The sequence below is a fragment of the Alosa pseudoharengus genome, unplaced genomic scaffold (genome assembly GCF_046254945.1).
Source record: "Alosa pseudoharengus isolate Yale_2024_CS ecotype anadromous, Long Island Sound unplaced genomic scaffold, YU_APseudo_1.1 YU_APseudo_1.1_scf_8, whole genome shotgun sequence".
In the NCBI taxonomy this organism is placed as follows: Eukaryota; Metazoa; Chordata; class Actinopteri; order Clupeiformes; family Clupeidae; genus Alosa; species Alosa pseudoharengus.
Window position 1 is genome coordinate 7,785,820 of NW_027468870.1, and position 23,448 is coordinate 7,809,267.

At 45.1% G+C, this 23,448-nt stretch overlaps 1 protein-coding gene across 5 annotated transcripts in view; it reads left to right on the forward strand.

Annotated features, from left to right (window-relative positions):
- The window catches only part of tenm2b (teneurin transmembrane protein 2b), a 153,215-nt gene that overhangs the window by 65,823 nt on the left and 63,944 nt on the right, over positions 1–23,448 (forward strand). For all 5 annotated transcript variants that reach the window (XM_076275115.1, XM_076275117.1, XM_076275118.1 and 2 more), the window contains one exon: positions 20,872–21,108. In XM_076275115.1, coding sequence (XP_076131230.1) covers positions 20,872–21,108 — 237 coding nt within the window. The remainder of the gene's footprint in view (positions 1–20,871; positions 21,109–23,448) is intronic.

Sequence of the window (23,448 nt, forward strand, 5' to 3'; positions counted from 1 at the left end):
CCCAATCGATTCCAGGCAACTGTCAGATGTTCTGATACTGACAGCAGCACTGGCTGATGAGAGTGCTGGTTGCCCTCAACCACCCCCCCCCTCTCCCATCCCCTCGCCCCAATCAGTTCCATCTCTACTTCTGTGGCGTCCAGTGTTAATTAAGGCCTGGGAGCTCTCCTCTTGTAAACACTTCCTCTCTCTCTCTCTCTCTCTCTCTCTCTCTCTCTCTCAGTCCAAATGAAGCTCTTGTGTGGGCTTTCAGGCCTACCAGACGGTTGTGGGGTGGATGTGTGTGGGGGTGGGGGGTGGGTTCTAGGTGTAATTGGAATTCTCGTCCGCAGCCCTAGACAGGAAACAAATGCGACAGGATCAGAGGGATCCTCTGACGAAATCTCAATTACATCCCACTCCCATGGGGTGAAGTGTGTGTGTGTGTGTGTGTTGTCTATAAACAACTGACAGGGAATGTAAAGAGTGTAGGGAAAAGAAAAGACTACAGCTGCCAATGAGGCTGTGTCATTTTGCTCAATAACAGGCTGTGTTTCTCCAAAAAGCAAGCCGGGAGGCTTTATTCATGAAAAGGTGAATGATTTAACACTGCGCTGGAATTGGACGAGGTTGATTTTATTGAATGCAAATTATACAAAGTGGCGGCAAGGTCTGCATTATGAAAATCGGGATGCTCTTCTCCTCACACAACAAAGACAGCTCGCGTGGAAAATGTTTGTTTTACCCTTCTCTCCACCTGGCTTAGCACGCCATTGAGGCAAGGTATTATTCAAATGACCTGCACTCGGGAGGTGAAGCGTGTCCTCCTATTGTCCAACTTTTTGTTTATCTCGGTGAAAGGCGGGATTCCCTCTAAATAAACCTTTCCATCAGGATTATCTCACCCAACAATGCTTTAACTCTCCCAATTGGACAATGGCATGGTCTGAACGGAGTGGTGGTTGCGCGGCATCCCAGGTCATTTGATGGTTCCTTGGTTCATGGTGCGTGATGCTGTGTGTGTGCGTGTGTGTGCGTGTGTGTGTGTGGAGTGAAAGCGACGCTAATGTGCTTGTTTGCCACCTCATTGACCTGCTGCATTTGTATGCCAGGCTTTGCATGCTAACCGCTGCAGAGACGACAGATCGCTTTGCATATGTGAAGCCCGGGCCATAATAATGACTGTCTCTTAGAATACCCTTAAGTAACATCACCCTGCAGAAAGCCCCATGAACGATTTAATGAACAATAAAGTCACTATGTAATCGCCTTAGCTCGTCTTAACCTCATAATAATAATAATGCTGGTGATTTCTTTAGCTTGTTTTCTTGTCCCAAGTTCCTTAGTCCCAAGGTATGTGAGTATGCCACTGTGTGCTACTGAGCTGCACACATAGAGTTTTAAGTGCTTTCTCTGGATGTGTGTGGTTCGCTCAGTGTTGTCATGATGTCAAGTTTACACCCTAGCGTCTGACGGACAGGGGGTTATCTGACCGAGCCAAATACCCACAGGGGTGTGCAAGTCCCCCCCCCCAATTATGCCCAAGGGGGACATCTTGTCTGTCTGTGTTTCCTGCAGCCCCTCACTCTCCGCTGTCTCCCCCAGAAAGACGGCTGTTTGTCAGGTGGTGCCAACACAGGTCTCCCCGGAGTCACACTCCGTGGCACAGCCGCCCGGCCGCCTGCCCCTGATGTGGGAGGTGAGATGGGTGGAACAGCTAAAGCGTGTCTCACACCTGCAGTCCTCAACAGACAGCTGTCCAAGCACAGACAAGAGAAGAGAGGGGAATCGGAGAGAGAGAGAGGGCTGTAGCTCGCATTAACATTGCATTGGATTTATATTAAGTCTTGTCACAGCATTAAGCGCTCTGAAAATGTTTCACTGTCCAGCTGTTAGTACTAGGTCCCAAGACCATCTCACCAGTCAAGCCAAAGAACAGGCTCTTGTCCTTGATGTACACATTGACCAGTCACGGAAAGCTGTGCCGGAGGCATCGAGTCTTCACAAAAGCGACTCTGAAACTGCCTTTAGTCAGACTACTCACAGCCGCAAGGCCTGTCCAGTTTGAGCTCAAACTGCTTCTGGAGAATCTTCAGTATCTGGACTATGTTATCACAGAGAACTGGACCATGCTACATTGTGAACATATTCATTCACTCAGGATTACGTAAGCCCCTGTATGTTTTAAATTTGTGACACATTTCTCGGTATTCCACAATCTGGAAGGCTCTGTGTTGTAGTCAGTATCCTGCAGATGCATGTGTCTCCCCCTCCTCCTGATTTGGGTTTTCTGTTTCCTGTGTATCTGTTTGAGTGAGTTAAACACAAATACAGGCTGTTTTCTTCCAAAGCGTGCTGGCACTGCCACAATGTAGACACACAACACTGTCTGCACAGTCCTTCCTCTCCGCACATGCTCAGTTGAGTGTGGAAGACACAGGGGGAGAGAGAGAGAATGAGAGAAAGAGGGAGAGAGAAATAGAGAGAGAGCTGTCTGAAGTAGTCTCCACGGTTATTTTTAGTGGATATACTCTCTGTTTTGATGTGACTCATAGAGTCCTTGGAGACCATGGTTTCAACCTCCGCTGCCTGCCTCTGACTTTTAACACCAAAAGAAAGGTTTCCTTCTCAAGCTCAGGAATTGGCGTCTGTGCTGTGCAGTCATATATTTTCTCTGACTATATACCTCAGTCAGTCTTGTTTACCTTGGATAGATTTTTTGTCAGTGCATATTTTGCGTTGAAGGCCATTAAATAAGTACAACTGCCACGGCTTTACTCGTGGTTAGGATTTTCTCCTGAAATGTGTGTTCCTGTGGAGGTGATGTTCTTTTATGATTGTGATACTCCTGCAGTGACAGTCATATGGAGAGAGTAGGGAGAGAGTAGTCAGATTCCTCTCACTAAGACAGGATGTTTCAGAGGAAGTAAAAAAAAACTTTTACAAATGTGGAGCTTTAGCAGGGAAAATCTACATACTAGGTCAAACTCTATGGTTCATTGACTGGAACTGACATGAGGTGTCACAGAAAAACTGTGCATGGCTCAAGTTGCTTGATGCACCCTACAGTAGTTACAGAAGCATGCCTTCAAATGTATCAGTATGCTTGGCTTCGATTAACATTTTTGTACTTGAAGTCATGAAGTCATTATTTTATCATTTTCGTGTTTCAAGTCCAGCTCATTTAGCTTTCATCTTGTCAGTATTCATTCCCTATTCACAGAGCCCAGCGTTTATTCATTCCCACTCTCGGCATAGGCATTGACTGTGTCACCTGAACGGCACACACTTTGCCACAGAATTGGCCCCGGATGTCACCGGGCGCCTCACAGCATGTTTTATTTCAAAGCCGCCACTGTCAGAAGCCAGACCATTTTCCTCTAGCTCTTCATTTTATTGCCCTTGCCGAGGATGTAGGCCAGGTGTGGGGCGAGCAGAGCCGAGCCGAGTGGGTTACTGGAACTCTGTCTCTAATGAGGCAGGGAGGCTGGCTGGCACTGGGGCCCACGAGAGCTCCACTAAAAAGAACAAATGCATTGCAGCGGCAGCGGTGGCGGTGGCAGCAGCGGCTCTAGTAAAGAGTTGGGGCTGCCGCTGCCTGAGTGACACCTCCACCCCCAACGCCACCTCCACCCACCTCAGCCCCAACCGACACCCCCCCCCCCACACACACACTGCGCTACCCCCAACTGGCGGGGCAAGAGCAGCAGATGATTTGATGGCTGTCCTCGGGGGAAGAGTGTGCAGGGGTCAGCCTGGGCAGATCTAACAGGCCGGGCGAACTAGACTACCACGGAAACTCATTAGCTTGCGCTTTGGGAGGGTTTTTAATTGCCGGGCAGGTCATGACAAAAAGCTCCATCTCATGACTTATGGGTGGGTGTGGGTGGGAGAACAGAAATCTATTGGGCCACGTTACCCAATATGGCATCAAGTTGGTGCTGGCAGGTGGTGGGTGGTTTGGTGTCGGCCGTGTGAGACTCTCATTCCCATTCAGCCGTAAATGTTTTAATATGTGCCATCACTGTCGTGTCAGCACCATAAACGGTCACAATAAGAATTTATCAGAGAACCGTACATGCATACCACAACATTAGGACTATTCTGGTTTATATAAATCTGGGCGAGCCCTCTCATTGGCATGTTATTATCCCTGCTGTTGTTTGCTGTCATAAAAATAGGCCACTTACCAAGGACAATTATTCATGATATTCTGGCTGCCTACCTTGAAACAAGTTATCCATAATTCATCTGTAAACATTACACCACTTTCCTGTTTTTTGCATGATAATAGAATGTATCTATATACCATATCAAAGGGCAGGCTGGAAGTGTGTGCTGTGCCTGGTGTTCCATCATAGAGACCTGTGCTTGAATTACACTGCTACAAATTACAAAGATGTTGGTGCAGAGATGGAATGCTCACATAATGTTTTTGTTTGTTTCTGTTGGCTGGCCCTGCTGACATTCTGTAGGATTGAAGTCAGTACAGAAAACCTTCTCAGTGAGCTGTAGTCTGCATTACAGAGTCTGGGCAGTTTATTTCTCTCAAAAGCCCACAGTGGCCACTTAGCTGGCTTCAGCCCCTGACATGTTCCACGGGTTTATATAAAGCTCTTTACCATTCGGGTCGTTCCAATATGTCAGTGCCCTCAGCAACGTTCAATTATTTATGCATTTTATTCAATCTTTTATTTATTTTTAATATTGTTAAAACAAAGCACACTGTGCAGCCTCTCGACTCGAATACAATCAGACTTTGGTGTTGTTTTTAAGCCAAGACAATTTTAGGCTTTTATCATTTGTTTTTGCAAATACATCTAACTTCCATTATCATGTGCTATTATGGCAAAAAAATCAATAAATTGTTAACTTCTTCTACCTTCCAGTGTATTAAAACAAGGATGGTAGGCAAAAAACATAAATGATTAAATGTCTTTACTTAAAGAAAAATTGTGCATATATAAATGTGAACTTGTGAATGTGAATATAAATGTGAAAGAGAAGTACTACAGCCACTTACAGACATACTATTCCATCATCTACAATTCAAAGTAACAGAGCTTTACCGCCAATCAATATTTTTGCTTGATTTGTCATTTTGAGCTCTGATTTAAAATTCATATCTGGTTAACAGGCAGTGTCTTCCCTTTTTCACCTTACATACATCAACCTCCACCAAAAATGGAAGACATTAATTTCCCACTGCAGACATTCATATTTCATCCTGTTGATTTTTTGATAAGCTCACAGACTTCCTACAGTACATGCACCGAATAATAGTTTGAGATCGCAGTGCTCACCAGCAATGCAATTAATACTGGAAAAGCCTGAAAAGTCAGAAAGGTTATGCATTACATCTGGCAGCTCAACAGATAACAGTGTTTCTGCAAAACACATCGGTGTGTCAACTGCTGCTTCATGACTATGTGCAGGTATTGTTCCCCCTGCACCTGCCTGAGACAGATCAGGGGTCCGAGGTCAGGAGCGCTAGCTCATCCCTCTTAGCTAGCAGAGGAGATGGGTCATAGGCAGTGGAAAGACAGAGAGAAAGAGATAGATAGAGAGAGAGAGACGTTCCAGCAGTGGAGATGGGTCATAGTGAGTGGAATGACAGAGAGAGCAGGAAAGAGGGAGAGAGAGAGGCGTTCCAGGTGGATACTGTCAGGTAATCAGTCCCAGTCTAACTCGCTGGGATTACTCCCGACTCCGAGGCGGATGGAGCGGAGCATCTGTGGCACTCCAGTCTCGTTTGTCCATTTCCAACAAAGGCCAGCTCATCCATCTCATTTCTTGCATCCGCAGTTGATCAATAGGTCAGCTCTTGTGTTAGACTTGGTATTTATTCCCAGATGTTTGTTTCCTCTCGCTCTCTGTCTCTTTTTCACTCCCTTCCTCTGTGCTGTGTGCGCTCATACTGCCCTTCACTTGCTGAGCCAGTAATATCTCTCTATCCCTGCTTCCCTTATGTACACAGTGTGTGTGTGTGTGTGTGTGTGTGTGTGTGTGTGTGTGTGTGTGTCACTAGTGTGAGATGTGCAAAGATTTTGCACATCATTCAAATTGGAACCTCCTATGTTATTAAGTGGATGCCCCTCTCTATCTTTGCTCCAGTCTCTTCTTTCATTTCCTCATCTCTCTTTCTTCTGTCATTCATTTCATTATCTGCAGAAACTTGGATGGGGTGGGGGTGGGGGGTGGGAGGGGTTGAATTGGACTGGATTTTCCAAAAATGGAAATTGGATAGTTTAATAGTATAGATAATAAGATAAAGAGTTTAAAAATCTTTAAAGTTTTATTCATTCATTCTATTAGGCTTAAACAAGATGCCATTTAAAATGTGTAAATGTGTCAATGTAAGTTCTTAATAGCACATTCAGTAGCAATGAAAGGAAAAATAGCTTGCTTTATGTTACTGTAAGCAACCTCATTACATTGAACTTAAATATCCCAATATATCGTATAAATAAATATATCAATAATATCCTATTTAAGTGGATACTTTTGCACTGGTCGTAGCACTAAATCTAACCCAAAGCTAAAACCCCAAGTACAGTATATCTTGTAACAGCATTTACCAATATAAGAAATGGATGGTCCTCATCACTCGATTAAGTATTCAGAACAGAGCCTAGAGACATTTAATATACAATTTGTCCAGAACTATATTGCATTTAGTCTTGCACTTCTTTGCTAGCTTTTTATTTGCATTAATTCATCCTTAAAGGTAAGCTCAAATACAGGCAGTATTGTGACTGCCACAGTGACTCGGACTGAGCCACAAACAGTTCCAGCCAATTAGCATCTGGTCTCAGGAGCACCTAGGGGAGGGGTGTGATCTCATTGGCTGTTGAGATAAAATATGAATTATGAAGTCTCCCTCTAACCCATATACGAATTTGCAAGAATCAATCAAAACTTTTCACCTTCCATCATTTGCCTCTGACATGCACTTCTGCATGAGTCCTAGCAGTGACATCATCATTGCCATGGCTCGTTAGTCGCTAACAAGCTCCATCAGAGAAACTCATTAATGTCCTGCAGACAGCCGCAGCCTCATATGAGAGCAGTAAATCTCTGTCCCTAATGTGCCCGCTTCGGCTGTCTCCATAACCTCCTTTCCCCTCCGACGCTTGTTGTGAGTCCTCCATCTTCCTGTCACCGAGCAAGCCGAGACATTTCTCTCTCTCTTCCGCGCTCTGTCTGTTTCTGACGAGCATCCCCTCATCTTTTCATTCTCTCTCTCACTCAGTTCTCTTTCCATCTCTTTTGCTCTTTCTGTCTCTTTCTATCTCTCTCTCTCTCTCTCTCTCTCTCTCAAATCAATTTATTTTAAGGGAAATAGTCCATCGAAACATTGGAAACTCTGTCTCTCCCTCTCTCTCTCTCTCTCTCTCTCTCTCTCTCACTGGCTTGGTGTCTCCCTCCCTTTCTCACTGTGTGTGTTGGTGTGATATCAGGTTTTAATTACATTTCCACACCTGGCAAGGGCACATCAGATTCAATTTCATCAGCGGACTGACCCATCCCCAACCCTCATCACCCCTACCCCCACTACCACCCCCCCCCACCCCCCACTGACCCCCCCACCCCACCCCACGCCCTCCATGTCACAAAGCCAATCTGGTGCCCAGTGCTGTCCATTTATTTCACACACACGCACAGGGGAGATACTGAAAGCTCAAGCAGCATGCCTCAACACTCCCAGTATTGCTGAAAAAGACAGAATCGGAAAAAGAAAATGGGTCTCGGAGGATGGCTATCGAGACCATCCACTCGGACACTGACGCCATGTGTTTGACTGATGGTGTTTGCCACAACAAATGGGCATGGGGCCGGGTCGGGGGGCCTGTCTTTCATGTCTTGAAAAAAGGTTTCCCTAATTTGCAGTGGAGAGAGTGAGAGTGAGTGGCTCCACGGCTTCGGCGGAGCCCCCCAACCCGTAATGGAATAATGGCTCCAGGATGGAGACAGGGGGCTGAGGGCTAATCGGATTCTCCGCCGTGCTCCTCGCCGCTCCAGACTCCTGATGGCCTCCCCAGTTGGATCGGCGCGTGTGCGTGCGTGCGTGCGTGCGTGCGTGCGGCCTGCGCAGCCCTCACCGCGGCTCCGTCGGGCAAGCAGGGTGAGCGAGCGAGCAAGGGTGCGGGGTTCAGGCGGGAGCGTGGGGGCCAGATGTGGGGGATTAGTTACAAATCAGTTGAGATTTGCCTGCTGGCCTGGAGCAGAGCAGTACCGCCACGCATCAACATATTTTTTAAATGCTAACATGAAGGTCATTTTCATAAGCCTGTGCTAACAGCTTGGGCGCTCATTGAAGTCGCTGCCTGGCTCAAATAAGAAGGGGTGTGTGTTTTGAGGAATATACTTTTGTCAGGCTTGCCTGAAATTGGGTGTTTCATTTGAAGTAGCGCTGTGTCCATGTTGACTGAATTACCTGCAACTAGCCCTTTGCCAGCCACGCCACATAGACGTCCCAAATAGACTTCTCGTTGGCTTGTCTTGCCTGTCATTGTTCATTGTGCAGAGTGACAGGCTGTTTTCCTGTGCTGTCTTTATTTGGGTAGCCTCTCCGTGCCTTTCCACAGAAGGCAATTAATCAGAGTCACTCAATCAGCACTTTTTTTAATGCCTAGAAAGGTGACATGACTCACTCTCCAATTAATGGTTTCAATAAGCTGAAGCCCTTTAGAGCATAGCACCCAGCTATCGCTAATGACTAGATGTGCGTTGCTGCCAGGGCTTTATATGTTGGTTGCTTGCCTCACCAGAAATAAATACACTACAAATATACAATACATTTTGTGCAAAGTTTGTAAATCTTTGGCACAGTGGCTCAATGTCTAATGCTGAGATGAAAGTGCTTCTGTTAATGGCTATTATGAAATCATAGATGCTCATTTGCAGATGAGCAGACTTTTAACCTGAAGGGTCTTTTAGCTTATTTTTTTTTGTCTGTTCACTTCAAGCAACGGATCAACGTATAAAACTAATGTATCCATTTACGGATGAAAAAGGAGCTTAAACTAGGCTTTAGATGGTTTGTTAGTGTGCTGAGAGGTGAGGTTAGGTTAGGTGAGGTGAGGTGGTCCTGAGCCCTGCTCACTCTTAGGCATGCCCACTACTGCCTGCTGCCTGTTCCTAACCATTACCTCTGAATAGACCACCACCAGCTGCTTCAATATCTCCATGGGGGAGGCCTACTGAGGTTTACGAGTACACACACACACACACACACACACACCTACACACAGGTGCACACACACACACACACCTACACACAGGTGCACACACACCAGCACCAGCCACACCTACTGTTACATACAAGCACACTCACACCAGTTTGCACGCACACACGCACACACACACACACACACACACACACACACACACGCACACACGCACACACACACGCACACACACACACACACACACACACACACACACACACACACGCACACACACACGCACACACACACACATACACACACACACTTTGCTCTCTACCGTCTCTCTGGGGCTCTTTTGCTGGCCTGTTCCTCCACCATTTCTCCTCTCACAGACTCCTCAGGTTTTTTTCCCCTCCTCTCCCCTCTAATAAGCTTGGGGTCTGGAGGCTGAATGACTGGGGAAGCCTCCCTGCTGGTTCCCTCTTTCGCCTCCACTCCAGATGGGATGCTATGATTCAGCAGCTCCCCCCCCCCTGTGAGGGGCCTTGGACTGCTAAGTGAAATTTAATGAGCAGGGACATCTACTTTATGAAGAGAAATCTAGTCTGGAAGGCAGGCACTTTGAAGAGAGAGAGAGTTGATATCACATCATGAAAAAATCCCAAATGCGTTTGCTAGCCTTATCTTTTCAGACATGCGATGGTAATCCTGCAGTGGGCTGAGGAGACAAATCAGCATGTCCACATACAGAACGTGGGCTGAGAGCACAATCTCTACTCATGATATGTCTCTTTGTGTTGTTTCTCAGTGCAAACAGTATTACATGAATTTAAATGGCCCGTTCATAACAATTCTATCGTATTAAGACCAGTGGCAGGTTTGCATATGATTTGAATACAGTATTGTTTTGTGTGAGTTTGTATGTGTGTGTGTGTGTGTGTGTGTATGTGTGTGTGCATGTGTGTGTGTGTGTGTGTGTGTGTGTGTGTGTGTGTGTGTTTATGCTTCCCACTTTGTTTTATTAGAACAACTACTGTGGAATGTTTATGTACTCTTTTATTTGAGACAACATAATTACTTTATTGGTGCTTGAAATTGAGTTTATGAAATATGAAAATTGTAAGCTGCCTCTTTAGAATTCGGTGACAATATGCATTAGAGTACAGTTTGGTTACTTTTCCTACATACAATAAGTCCCATAGCCATGCGGGAGTGAAACAAAAATTCATAACAGCTGATAAAGCTTTCAGCAGCGTGATGAATGGTCATATTCACTTTTCTGTGTGACGTCAGCCGAATTTGTCCAGAGCATTCTCTGACCATAACAATGTACGGGGGGGCGACCCAAAGGTTGTGTGCGCTTGACGAGTTACCATCTCTGCCACTTACAAAAACATTACAGATAATTGCATTTTGACTTCATTAAAGACAACCAGCCAGAGCCCAAATTGGATCCGTTTATCTGATGCCCAGCAGTGTTGAAATATTCCATTTGGAGGGAGGGAGGGGGCAAGTGGGTGAAATGAGTCCTTCCTGTGCTGTCTGATTGGGCAACTCCTCACAGCATGGAAGTTTGACATGGCAGGGGGCTGCAGTGGAAATGACTCCTTGCACAAGCGAAATGGAAACAAACAAATCTGGCTGGAAGAGGGAGGAGAGAGAGGGAGTGAGAGAGGAGAGAGAGAAGGAGAGAGAGGGAGTGAGAGAGGAGAGAGAGAAGGAGTGAGGGAGGAGAGTAAATGTTGCCACAGCGAGGAAGGCAGGTGGGGTATCGAGAGGGGGGGGGGGGGTTTGTGGGGTGAGGTAGAGCGTGGCAAATAACGAGAATTTAAACACAGACTGACACACCTGCAGGGATTCAAACTTGGGCAAATGCGAAGGCGACGCTTGCTGACAACGCACAAACTTTCTTTTCTTCCCAGGCCCATCAACCAACCACACACACACACACTTCCTACTGAGGGAAAGTAATAGGGGGGATGAATGTGCTGCGCTCTCAAAGGCTTCTCTGTGCAGTCGAAGCAGCGGTGCTGGTTTGACAGACGCACACTCCCCGGAATGAGAATGTGTTATCGGCAGGACGGGGACGCTCTTTAAGGAGCCACAGCTCTCCTCCAGAGAGAGACAGAGAGAAGGAGGATGAGGTCATAAAGCCTGGAGTGACTACAGCAATGCCAAGGTGGAGAGACACCTCTGAGTTTGATATAATGACTTGGAGACCATTCTTAGATGGTGTAGTCTCACTGGCATATTAGATGTGAAAATGGAGCCAGTTATTGTATGCTCATATGCTAGATGTCCTAAACCTGCTGCAGATTAGCTCTGTACCTGTGCAAAAGTGACAGAAAGCACCCTACCTTAAAAGTAGATAAGAAAGAATTTCAAGGAGTTTTGAGAAAAGAATGTTATAGTTAACTCAACATGGCAAATCCCCCCAAAAAACTTGTGACTAACTGTGTACTGTGTAAAACTATTCTGTGACAGAAAGAGTATCTACCACAATACCTTAAAGATAAAAGATTTGAAGCTATTGAAAAGCTATCTGTTTCAGAAAATATCTACAGTATGCTACCACCAAGCTACTGAGAAATGTAGTTAAGCTAGTAGCTTCGCTACAAGTAATGAAGCTACTGAGAAATGTAGTTAAGCTAGTAGCTTCGCTACAAGTAGTGAAGCTACTTACCACTGCTTTTTAGAGGAGAATGTTATAGTGAAATCAATAATCCATTTATGAACATAATGTTTCCCCACTGAAAGCCTGAGATGCAAATTAAACGCTGTTAGATTAGGTTGGAAATACAGGAAAGATGCTGTCCTTGCAGTGGCTGGTGGGTGCGACTCAGCATAAAGACCCTGCTGATGCTCTGTGCTGCAGAACCCTGGTCCACTTCGAGAGGGTCATTACGAGAGGTAATGTTCTTGTTCCAGTGACTGAGCCCATGGGATGAGCTATTGCCTGTGGCACCAATTATATCACAGCAACTTTGTCAAAATTGGCCACATGGATCAACCACCTGACTGCTTTGCCAGTATAACAAAGTACATTTTATTGGGCCACTGCAAACTTTTTCCAGTACTTTCTTTTTGTCTTAGTTTGTGGAAATAATTTTACAAGTCCATGCTTGCAGGACACACAGTGATTAATTTATGATGTGCATTATGTTTGTGTATATGTTTTAGGGTTCAGTTGGTATGGGTGTGTATGATATCCACCAGAGATTTAACAATAATTGGGTCAATGTTGTTGATAGATTTTCTTTTGCCTTTTCAAACAGACATGAACAGAACCTGGTCCATTCTAGTCTGTTTATTGAGTGTGTGTGTGTGTGTGTGTGTGTGTGTTTGTGAAGGATAGGGAGCGAAAGGGCTGACTCATGTTTCTAATGGCCACTGGAGAGAACTACATGTCAAAAGCCAAGACATGTTTTAGCACGTCGCTCTCAAGAGATGTTTATATACTCTGTGTGTGTGTGTGGGGGGGGGGGGGGGTTGGTAAGTCTGTCTGACTCTGAAGTAAGTGTGGTGTGAGTCTGTTCCCCTTGCCTGTGTGATTGTAGTGAATGCTACGGATTTGAGTTTAGAGTAAAATCAGTGTTTGTTACCTGCTCCCTACAGCAATACTGAGCCCAGTGCTAATTAACACAGTGCTACTACTTGAATGGGCTGGTTGAGTAATTCCTCTTCAAAAGTATGTGCCCTTATGAAAATAGGTAATAACATCTCTGGGAAAGTCAACAGATGAAGCATACAGTACATAAAGCACATACTGTGTATCTGCCATCATTTTAATACCACTTCTAGTCATGAGATTGAATGGCTGATCTAAAGACTGGAGCCCTCTAACCCCCACCCACTCCCACCAAATCCTCAGCTCTCTCTGTCCATCACTCTATCTCTCGTTCTCTCTCTCCCTCCATACCCTCTCCTTCTCTCCCCGACCCCCTCCTTCTCCTTGCTCCGAGCACTATTGTTCATAATTCACCACCACCCCTTGCCAGGCTGTGTCTCTGGCAGAGCAGCCATTCGCGCGGAGCCTGGCGCTTTGAGGACTGTGGCAGGCGAGCGAGGCCTGTCTCGGGTAATGAGGGGAAAATGCCCACGAGTGTGGAGCGCTCGCTCTTTGTGCTGTCGTACAATAGCGAGGGTTCCTGGAAGCAGCCGAGGTGTTGCCACGCAGTAGAAGGTGCCGGAGCAAGAGAAGAGAGACATTTTCCTGCTCTTGATTAGTGATGATTGCTGTCTAGTGCTATAAAGAGACCTGATGCTCTGTGTATTTGCTGCATTTGTGGCACTCTGTCAATTGTGTTCCCGCTGTTCAGTGGAAATATTGAAGATTTTCTCAGTTGTTGTCAGTATAGTTTGAAAATCTTGAAAAAAAACCCTGGTGAGATGCACCAAGTGAAAAATAAAAAAATCTGTGCCTACAATTCTGTCATATCAATTAATGAACATTATATCAATATTTACACACTGTTGCATATTGTTTGAATGGTGTGTCTGTCTTTAGTAGGTGGGGACCAATTAATTACATCATTCTGTTTTTTTAGATCTGAATGCTTACAACAGTGCTTGTGCCATTGGTGACTGACTGAACGTGGTCAGTGTGTACAAGAACCCCTTTAAAACCGTAGACTGCATTTTGTCCTTTGGAAACTTGTGGCTGACAGAGAAGAAAAATTGATAGGGGAGATACAGATGACGCGAGGAGGGAAGGAGAGAGGGAGAGAAGAGAGCGAGAGGGAGAGATGCTGCTGGTGCAGGAGGGGCTCAAATTCAAATCAGCTCTGTGCCTCCACGCTCACATTGCTCTCACCGTTACGCGCGAGCTTTCTGCTCGTGCCAGTCTGTGAATCGTTCTGACCTGCCCGGAGCTTACCTGTACGTTTGTCATGTTACCGGCTGTAATAGCTATCAGAGAGACTTTGTAGACACGCATTAAGAAAGAACAATTCGACTGTTTACGTTGTTGTTCATTTACGCCTTTCGCTTCTTTGAATTGCGCGAGTACACAGAGGAAAGCCGCGGTGTTTTCTTCGAGCTTAGAGGAGAGATTCTGGAGGAATGTTACGATCTGCCGGATGAGTAGAAACCCCGGGTGAGCAGTATGGAGAAAAGAAAAGGTATGTTTGTTTCCTCCCCTCTCAAAATCGCTGGTGAATAGATCGGATACATTTCTCATGTCAGTAGTCAAGTCTGTCTTCTTTTTGATGCACTGCTGAAGTTTCTTCTGACAGTACTTGTTTGGGTGACCTATTTACGATTTTATGAGTTCATTGATGCCTACATCATTGGTTATTATGACCATGTTTACAACGCTTGTATTCAAAGTAGGCTAGCATTTTAATCGGCAACGCACTCCAACTTTTAGGTGTTCATAAACATTTTATTAAATAGCCTTCTACCGTTTTCATGAATATGTTAAAGGGGGGGGGGGGGGTCACGCTGTCTATATCACTACCAGAAAACATAATGGTCGTGTTGATTTTGAAAAAAAAAGTTTATTGTAGACTTTGTCCATCGTTGTGATTTCAGCTGCATTCGTCGTTGCGTGATGCCGCATTATGGATTCTGTCGATTTCTCTCCGCGGTTTTATTCCATCTATCAAATGAAATATCAGAGGACGCTCCCAAAGTGCGCGCGGTGCCTGTATGGTGATTGCAATCAAAGTTAGAGTGAGTGGTGTGCATGGTGTTGTGTGCCTTCATTTATTCTCTGTTTCTGCTGGTCTCTTCCTTTGTATTCCATCTGCTCAAGAGCATTATGCTGTTGAAGATTTTTTTCACCACAGGGTTGTGTTAATCCTGTATGAGAATAATGGCAGGTGTTTGAGAAATCCTTGTGACCATGTCCCCTCTGTCTCTAAATTTAAGACATAAGCCTGTCTGCGTACCTCTACTTGTTCACCTGCTTCTCTGTTTAGACACCAAATCCACAATTACAATACTTAGTCCTGATGTTACTAAACATGTAACACCAATGAAATCGACCTATCAGTTTTCAGAAATAGAAGTATAGCCAGTCGCTGGCAAAACTGTAAGGTGGAAGGTTTTTTTAAAATCCCTTAGCCTACATCACAAATTTGAGGGAAGGCGTGTGTCCATCCTGCAATTAGTATAATTCCCATATATTCTCTTTATGAGTTAATAATTCCCAAACTGAGTATTGTACAACCAACAATTTACACTGGCCAATGCAAGTATGAGCAAACAAATAAAAAATGGCCTTCATCCACAGTGCTATAGCTCTGCTTCTCACAACCTCATGGTTGTGCTCATTTACATTCTGTTTACACTCTACTTTTATCCCCATCTCTCATCATGTCTCTGTGCTATATTTAGCATTTCATTTAAGGATTACATTTGTGTGTCTATGGCTCTATGCATGTGTGTGTGTGTGTGTGTGTGTGTGTGTGTGTGTGTGTGTGTGTGTGTGTGTATAAAACAAAGATCCCTCTCCAGGCAGCTCAGTGTTTATTGGTATGAGTGTTGCATCAGTGTGCTATGCTGCGCTGCGTTGTGCTGTATGAGGCAGCAGCAGGCTCCGGCTGGCTTCAGGTCCCTGTAGGGGGAGCCGCCACCGAGCCTCCTCTCCCGGGGCGCCGATGATGCAAAGCCGCGCTGCACTTGCCTCAGTGCCATGGGTATGAGCCAATCACTCCTGCCCTGCAGCCGAGGCTGTGCCCGCTGTGCCCGCTGTGCCCCTTTGTCCCCGGCGCGCCTGTGGACGCCTGTTCTGTTCTGTACCTGCAGGGCCAGGGCATTTATTACAATAATGACCAGAGACGGGTGGCACCACCATCACCCCGACCCCCCACCCACGCAACCCCCACCTCCCACCCCCAGGCAGGAGCGTCGGCCCTCCAGACGCCAGTTGACATGGCTGCCAGTGGTGTCGGGTGGGACTGGCATCTGCCTTGCAGCTGCATAACTCAGCGCTGCTTACGTTTATTACACTGGACAGCATGGGTTTATTTTTAATAATTTATTAGTAGGACACCAAATTACTGCTGTGGGGGTGTGTGTGTGTGAGAGAGAGAGAGAGAGAGAGATTGTGAGTGAGTGAGTGTGTGTGAGTGTGTTTGTGTGTGTGTGTGTGTGTATGTATGTGTCTGTGTCTGTGTGTGTGTGTCTGTGTGAGTGTGTATGTGTGTGTGATAAGCTGCATATGTGTTTGTTTGTATGGCCAGGCTGTGGTGTATACCAGGGTAGAGGATAATGAAAGCGTGATTCATCAGTCTCTTATTCCGTGTTGTGAATTTAGAGCAAGCGCTCCGTTTCAGTGCTAAATTCATTAGAATAGTGTGTAATCATCATGTGATAAGTGTACCATCAGAAGCCAGTGACTCAGAAGTCATTACCACTGGGACCTGCTTCAAAAAAGGCATCAATATGGTGTGTCTGTGACCAAATCTATCTCCCACTTCAAAGGCAACAGTTACATTTTTTTCTAATCTTCCTTTTGGTTGATGAGAGCTTCTTGTTGCTAGCATCTGGGAAACACTTTTGCAGAGTGAAAAGGGATCCACTCCGCTTCAATAGGACAATAGGAGAGGAGAGATGGAGTAAGGGAAGGGAAGACTTTCTTGTCAGAGTTAAGTTCAAACAGGAAAAGATATGAAATTAAAACTGGTCATGGGGCTCTTGGTGTGTGTGTGTGTGTGTGTGGTGGGGGGTGTTAGTGATGTGCTCACACTCTGAGGAGGAATCTGATTTCCCAGCTTCTTTGAACCTCACAGAAGCAGATAAATCTCCAAGACTTCCCACATCGGGTTGGGGGGACAGCATACAGATGGTTGGATGGAGGCAAGTAAGACAGGGAGGGGGTGGGGGGGCAGCCTTTCAGTAAGGGGGCTGGAGAGAGAAAAAGTAGGGCACTTTTGTTTCATTTGCGACAGGATAAAAATAGCATTTCTCTCTCTCTCTCTCTCTCTCTCTCCACATGCTGACTTCAAACGCAGCGGCGTGGCTGGTAATGTGATTAGTAATTTATATCGTACATTTATTAAAAGCCAACATGTGATGGTGGGAGGGGAGTCCTGAAGTGCGGTCCCCCATGTTGGTTATGGCAGTGGTGACCCACAGTGCCGGCGAATCACAACCAGTCTACAGCTCCCGTTAACAAGCTAGCAGAGCTCGGGCGATGAGGGCTGATTTCACTGGGGGAGTGTGAGCGGATGCTGAGTTGTTGGTAAACACGGGTATGTTTACACTCGATGGCACACGAGCCCCCATCATGTTACACTCAGTCACTACAAAGTCGTTCTCGACAGTTGCGCTGGTTGAGTCATACTGTGAAAAGTGTTAGTGGTGCATGTGTGTCTGTTAAAAAACTTTTGTGGCCGCACTGAAAAAAGAAAACTGATGGACCACACATCAGCTCAACGTATTCTGCCTCTGAGGGATTTTAAAGAGGAAGAGGTCAAATCTCTCTGACACCGGTGTCATATTGCATTAGTGCAAGCTGTCATATCGAATAGCACCAGGATCACGTCAGGGTTTGAAACCAGACAACTGCATAACTGCATATAACGGCACCCTGTGACTTCCCAAGCAACATTTATCCCTGTAGAAAATGATTTGTGTTGCTATTACGATGACTCTGTGATTTGTGTTGCTATTACGATGACTCTGACCGGAATTATAGCTGGTATTTGAAAGCAGAATTAAGAACTGGAGATGATACAGCACTTTAATACCCAAGTTCAAAAGTATATATTTGTCAAAGGCAAAATGGACTGCCATACTGCATTTACTGACTTTTAATTATTTTGGTCTAATTATAAAGTCAACGTGCAGTGTGTGGTGGTCAGTTTGGACTTTAAATGTCCCTTCTACCAACCAGCAGCTCATTATTAGCAGTGAGCATTCTGTTTAGAGTATATTTGTCAGTCCTGTGTTGTGCCTAACAATACTGGTGGCATAATGAATAGCCTACAGAAGAACGCCTCATGTTCAAGTTAACCTAGGTTAAGGCCAGAGGTAATATTGAATCATGATTCACAGTAAAAATGCCAATATTTTAACCGACTAATGCAGCAATTCATCGGCAATAGAGTCTATTGAAGATTCCCTTGGGATCCATTCTGTCAACACAAAGCATTCCGCCAGCGCTGAGGTTAGAGGCCATTTTATTGTTGCCAACTGAGAGATGGCTGAGGACTTTGAAAAGCAAATGAGAGAATTTTAAGAATTCGCTTCTCACAAACGTGAGGGGCAGAAAAAAACATGAGGAGTCGAGCACACTGTAGCACTGAGCTCCTGAGAGACAGTTTTCCATGCCAGACGTTCAGAACACAGCAGCCCCAGACAGCAGCGTCTCTGTGCGTTTTTCATCCTGGCCCTGCCTCGTTACAACACAGCAGCATCACTGTATATGTTTCAGCAAATCCAAATGCCGTCTCCCAAAAACCTAATGGAAAAGATTACAGCAATATAACAAGATATGCAACCACAACAATGAATAGTGGGTTTTAATATCATTGCATGAAAGTAAGTTCAAGGCTGACGTGATGCGATTATACCCAGCAGCTCTGCGATTTGTCAGGCAGAGACTGGTTTACCTTGCCTTCAGCAAGACAGGCTGGAATTACACAGCAGCCGAGAGGGCGAGGGCCTCGGCACGTCTCGGCAGCTGCCGCCACTGCCGCTGCCTCTGCGCGTTCTTTTGGCAGATGCCGCGGCGATAAAACTCTTGCCGGATGTCACGAGCTGGCCTGCTGCGCGTGGACAGGCCTTGGAGCAGACAGCAGGGGAGAGGGGAGGAGAGGGGAGCGGAGGAGGAGGGGTGGGCTGACCAGCAGGCCACTTCTCCGAGGGGAGAAGAGTAGAGGATGAGAGACCCTGACTGCAAATGCACGGATGGGTTGGAGTGGGGTGGGTGAAGTGTAGTTGGATGGTAGAACATTAGAAAGCATTGGGGCTGAAATGGAGCTAAGTGTCTGAGCTGGGGCTCTGTCAGCATCCTCACTCCAAAAATATATTAGAAGAAGGGGATGCAGCTCATTCTTATGCTCAGCCTAGTGCTAGCTATTTGCTTGCATTTGATTACATTCAAATGTATGTACCTATATAGTGCCAACAACAATTGAAATTGTTATCGAAGGCACTTTACAATAGCCCCTTAAGCACTTAAACTCGGGTTGTACGAGCTACTTATTGTTAGCATCGGCCATAGGATCTGAAGGTGCAATGTAAAAAGCGGAGCATGTGTTTCTGGGCCCGTCTGCTCATCTCTGCTGGTTGCTCGTGCGGGTTTGCTTCGATCGCTCCGAGGGGAGCTGGGGCTGAGTGATGAATCACTCTACTCACTGCCCAATTTGTCACTCTCTAATGCGGGCAGTCCTTCAGGTCCTGACAGTCCTACCTTACTCTATCTTGGTTTTCAACCCAAATGGGCTGTGGGATAGTGAAGTGGCGAACCTGATGTGTGTGGCATCTCTCTTTATCTTCCATACTTGTCTGAGCCACGTGTGCAATGAAGGGCATGCTACCTCTTCAGGTAAGAAGAGAATTCAGCGTTTGATGTGTCACTCATTGGGCGTAAGAAGCAAGACTGAAGTACTGACCCTTAACAATGGATCTGAGAGCTGTTCATTCTCCAAGGGCTATAAGAGCCCATCAGACATCTATACATCTTGGTTCATCTGCCATTCGGCTCATGTGCCACATTGTATTAATTGAATGTGCCATTCTAGCCATATCCAGGCTTAAGAGTAGGCTACATATTTTCTCTAGTGTCCGCGACAGTGTAAAAACATGGAAGTGGGCATTGTTATTATAACCAGTAACTACGTAACCAATTATTTAGAGAGAAAAATATACAGTATAAAGTATTTTTATTCTCCACTATTAAGGTACATACAGTATTTTTCTCCACTGTTTCTCATAATTACAGCACAATTGTATTCCTTCAGTAAAAGCAAACCCTTTTTTTAGTGGCAGCAGATGAAAGCACACAGTCATTTGAGACATTCTGAGCAGTTCTGTCTGTGCTTCAGAGGATTCTTATGTTCAGAGAAACCTCAGTAGTCTGTCTGCTCCTCTCACAGTCTACAGTATATGGTAGCTGTGGCCACAGTTGTTAGGCTTGTTGTGCAGTTCGATTAGAGGGTGGGGGTTTGGTTGTTTTGCCATAGGGATAAGCATGTGAGACCTGAACGAGGAATTTCACACCTCACACACTGTATTAGTAAATCATACAACAAATACTTTACTACTTAGGATAGAAGTTAAACACAATCCTGTAATGAAGAACATAAAAAAAAAACAGAATAAAGAACCAGTGGTCAAAGGAGTTGTCTCTAGTGTTTGTTGTCAAAACCACTTGCTATATGCATGTACATACGCATTATGTGCTATATATGCATGTTTTGTTTTGTTACAATATGTTGACATTTTTAAGGGCACATAAATTTGTTCAAATCAGGCCCTCTGAATCACATTAGCAAAGTGAGCACATTCAGAAGCACTACAAGAACTACAAACAAAACCCTAGTTTTCCATGCTAGTTTTCACAGCCTTCTTGTCTGGGGCTCAGACTGCCGTGGCTCCTCCATCTGACTACCCAGTTGTTGTAGTGTAGTGTAGTATGGTGTACTTGTAGTGACCACCCTGGTGCCCCCCCCCCCCCTCGAGCCCCCACCCCCACCCCCACCCCCACCCCTGCCCTGTTCCATGTGTAACCCTGTGGCCCCCTCTCCTCTCCTCTGTGTGTGCTCCTTAGGCCGCCCCCTTCCTCCCACACCATCCTCCAACCTGCTCCCCCCTGCACCTCCTCCGCCCTCCTCGTCCGGCGCCCCCGCTAACCCCGCCGCGGCGGCCATCAGGGAGTGCCAGGTGCCCCTGCTGGATGGCAGCTCGTCCCATGCCATGCTGGACCCCCCCGCCGATGACGAGTTCTCCCCTAACTCCTACCTGCTGCAGGCCTGCGCGCCCTCCTCCTCTCAGCCCCCCGCAGCGGGTAAGGGCACTCCTCTCCTCCCTGGCTCCTCCTGTACTTCTCTCTATCTCTATATATCTCTTTATCTTGCTCTCTCACTCTCTCCATGTCTGAGAGACTCTCATTGTCTTCTTTATCTCTCTCAGCGTCTTTGACTGGCTTCATATATTTCTCTCTCTCTCTCTCGATCTCTCTCTTTATCGCTTTCTCATTCTCTCTCTTTCTCTCTCTCATTCTATGTCTCTCTCTCTCTTTCTGTTTCTACCTTTCTCTTTCTCTGTGTGTCTGTCTCTTCAAATCACCCTAATTCACTATGAATAAGATTAAAAAATGGCTAAATTGCTGGTGACATACAGTAGTTTTTAATGCAATAAAATTACTCTGAATGTACTCTTCCACTCACATCAGTTCTCTGTTAAAAGCTCCCATGGTTATATTCACTGGATTAAACATGTGTTTTAAAATGCCTTACCTTAAATATGTGGCTTAGCATGCAGCAATGGCTACCTCAGTCTCTCAATTATCATACCAAGACTCTAGCCTGAGAAATAGTTTGAAACTTTGAAACACCTTCTGAGATACACAACACAATGTGTCAGGGGTTAACATTTTTAATCATAGCTATTATAGCATAGCATTCCTTCCTTCCTTTCTTCCTTTCTTCCTTTCTTTCTTTTTTCTTTTTTTCATTCTTTCCCTGGCTGTTCCTGTGAATGCTTTTGTGTGAGTGTGTCTATTTTAAACTCGAAATGGAAGCTTAAGGATGGATGAAACGGAGTGTAAAAGAAATATAATTGGGGTCATGCCAAAATCACAAAGCAATATGGAGGGAGCACATATCCCTCATATGTGAATCCCACTGTCATAATTGTTGGTGTTTATTTGGTTATTTACTTATTTGTGAAACTGACAATAACCATAAATATGGCCTCATTGTTGTATCATAAATTTAAATCAAGGAAAAAATATTTAGCTTATTATTATAAAAACATATGAGCTTATTAATATGTAGGTTAATCATCAGTTTTAATTACGATCAATCATGTTTGTAATGCTTCGCATCTATGCAGTGTGCCATTTGGTTTTGCAAATAAAACTGTATAGGTAATTGTCATACATTCTTCAATTAAGTACTGTATATGGTCTGATCAGCTTCTTGACATTATTGCATTTGCAGGTTAATATTAGTTGTCTTGCTACAGTGTTTCTAAAAGTTGTGGTTGAAATAACAGTGAGATGGTATATCTTCATATTGAGCCAGATATATTTACATGTTTTTGCATTATATATATTATATATAGTGTATATATTTTTGAAAGTGCAATTTAAAGTAATGTCAGTTAAGATATAATATGCTGCCCTAAGACTTCTGTTTTAGGTTTTGTTTGTAAATTATTCTCACCATTATTATTATGCCACCAAGATAGTTTCATTTATTATCTAAAAACCAAGGTTATCCTTCCCAAAATCCAACGCACCTTTAATGTTGAAAGGGTATGGCCTATTGCGAGAGAGGCCATATGTTATCTAATGTGAATGGACGAGAGAGACACCCCACTGTCTGAATGCCAGCACGAGAAGATTGTCCTCCATCACACGTTGTCTGTGGCGAAGTCCATCTGAGCGAGGAGGGAGGGCCAGACGGTTGAGGTTTTATTCAGTGTCGTGCCACCACCCCAGAGAATTGGGGTCAGGGAGATCAAGTCATTTAAATGAAAATGGGAGCTTTTCCTTGCATGGACCTTGAACTGTAAGAAAAGTATATCCAGACCAAATTTTGGCAGCTACTCCCCCCCCATCTATAACCTTCAGTGTGTTGTTTACTCAAGATGGGAATCCGTGGATATTGAATATGTCAGGTTGCCTTAAAGAAGCGATTGTAGATATTTTCTTTTTTGTGGATATAGAAGTATACAGATAATTTCTTTTCAATTTTTGGAGAAAGTAAATTCCTACACACAGAACATATTTTTTTCAATGACCCTGCTTTGAGTTAAATGTGTGTGTGTGTGTGTGTGTGTGTGTGTGTGTGTGTGTGTGTGTGTGTGTGTGTGTGTGTGTGTGTGAGAGAGAGAGAGAACGTGTGTGAGAAAGTGTGTGTATGTGTGCACATCTGTGTTTGTGTGTGTGTGTGTGTGTGTGTGTGTGCGTGTGTGTGTGTGTTCGTGTGTGTGTGTTCGTGTGTGTGTGTGTGTGTGTGTGGAAAGAACTCATTTGTGTGAGTACATGTACAAGTTTGTCTACAGGGACCACAAATTACACCATTCACCTTTATATTTATGTCACATTATAAACGTGACTTGTTTCTGCATAGTTTCTACAACCCACTATGTCCCTCATTGTTATTGCATCATTCCCCAT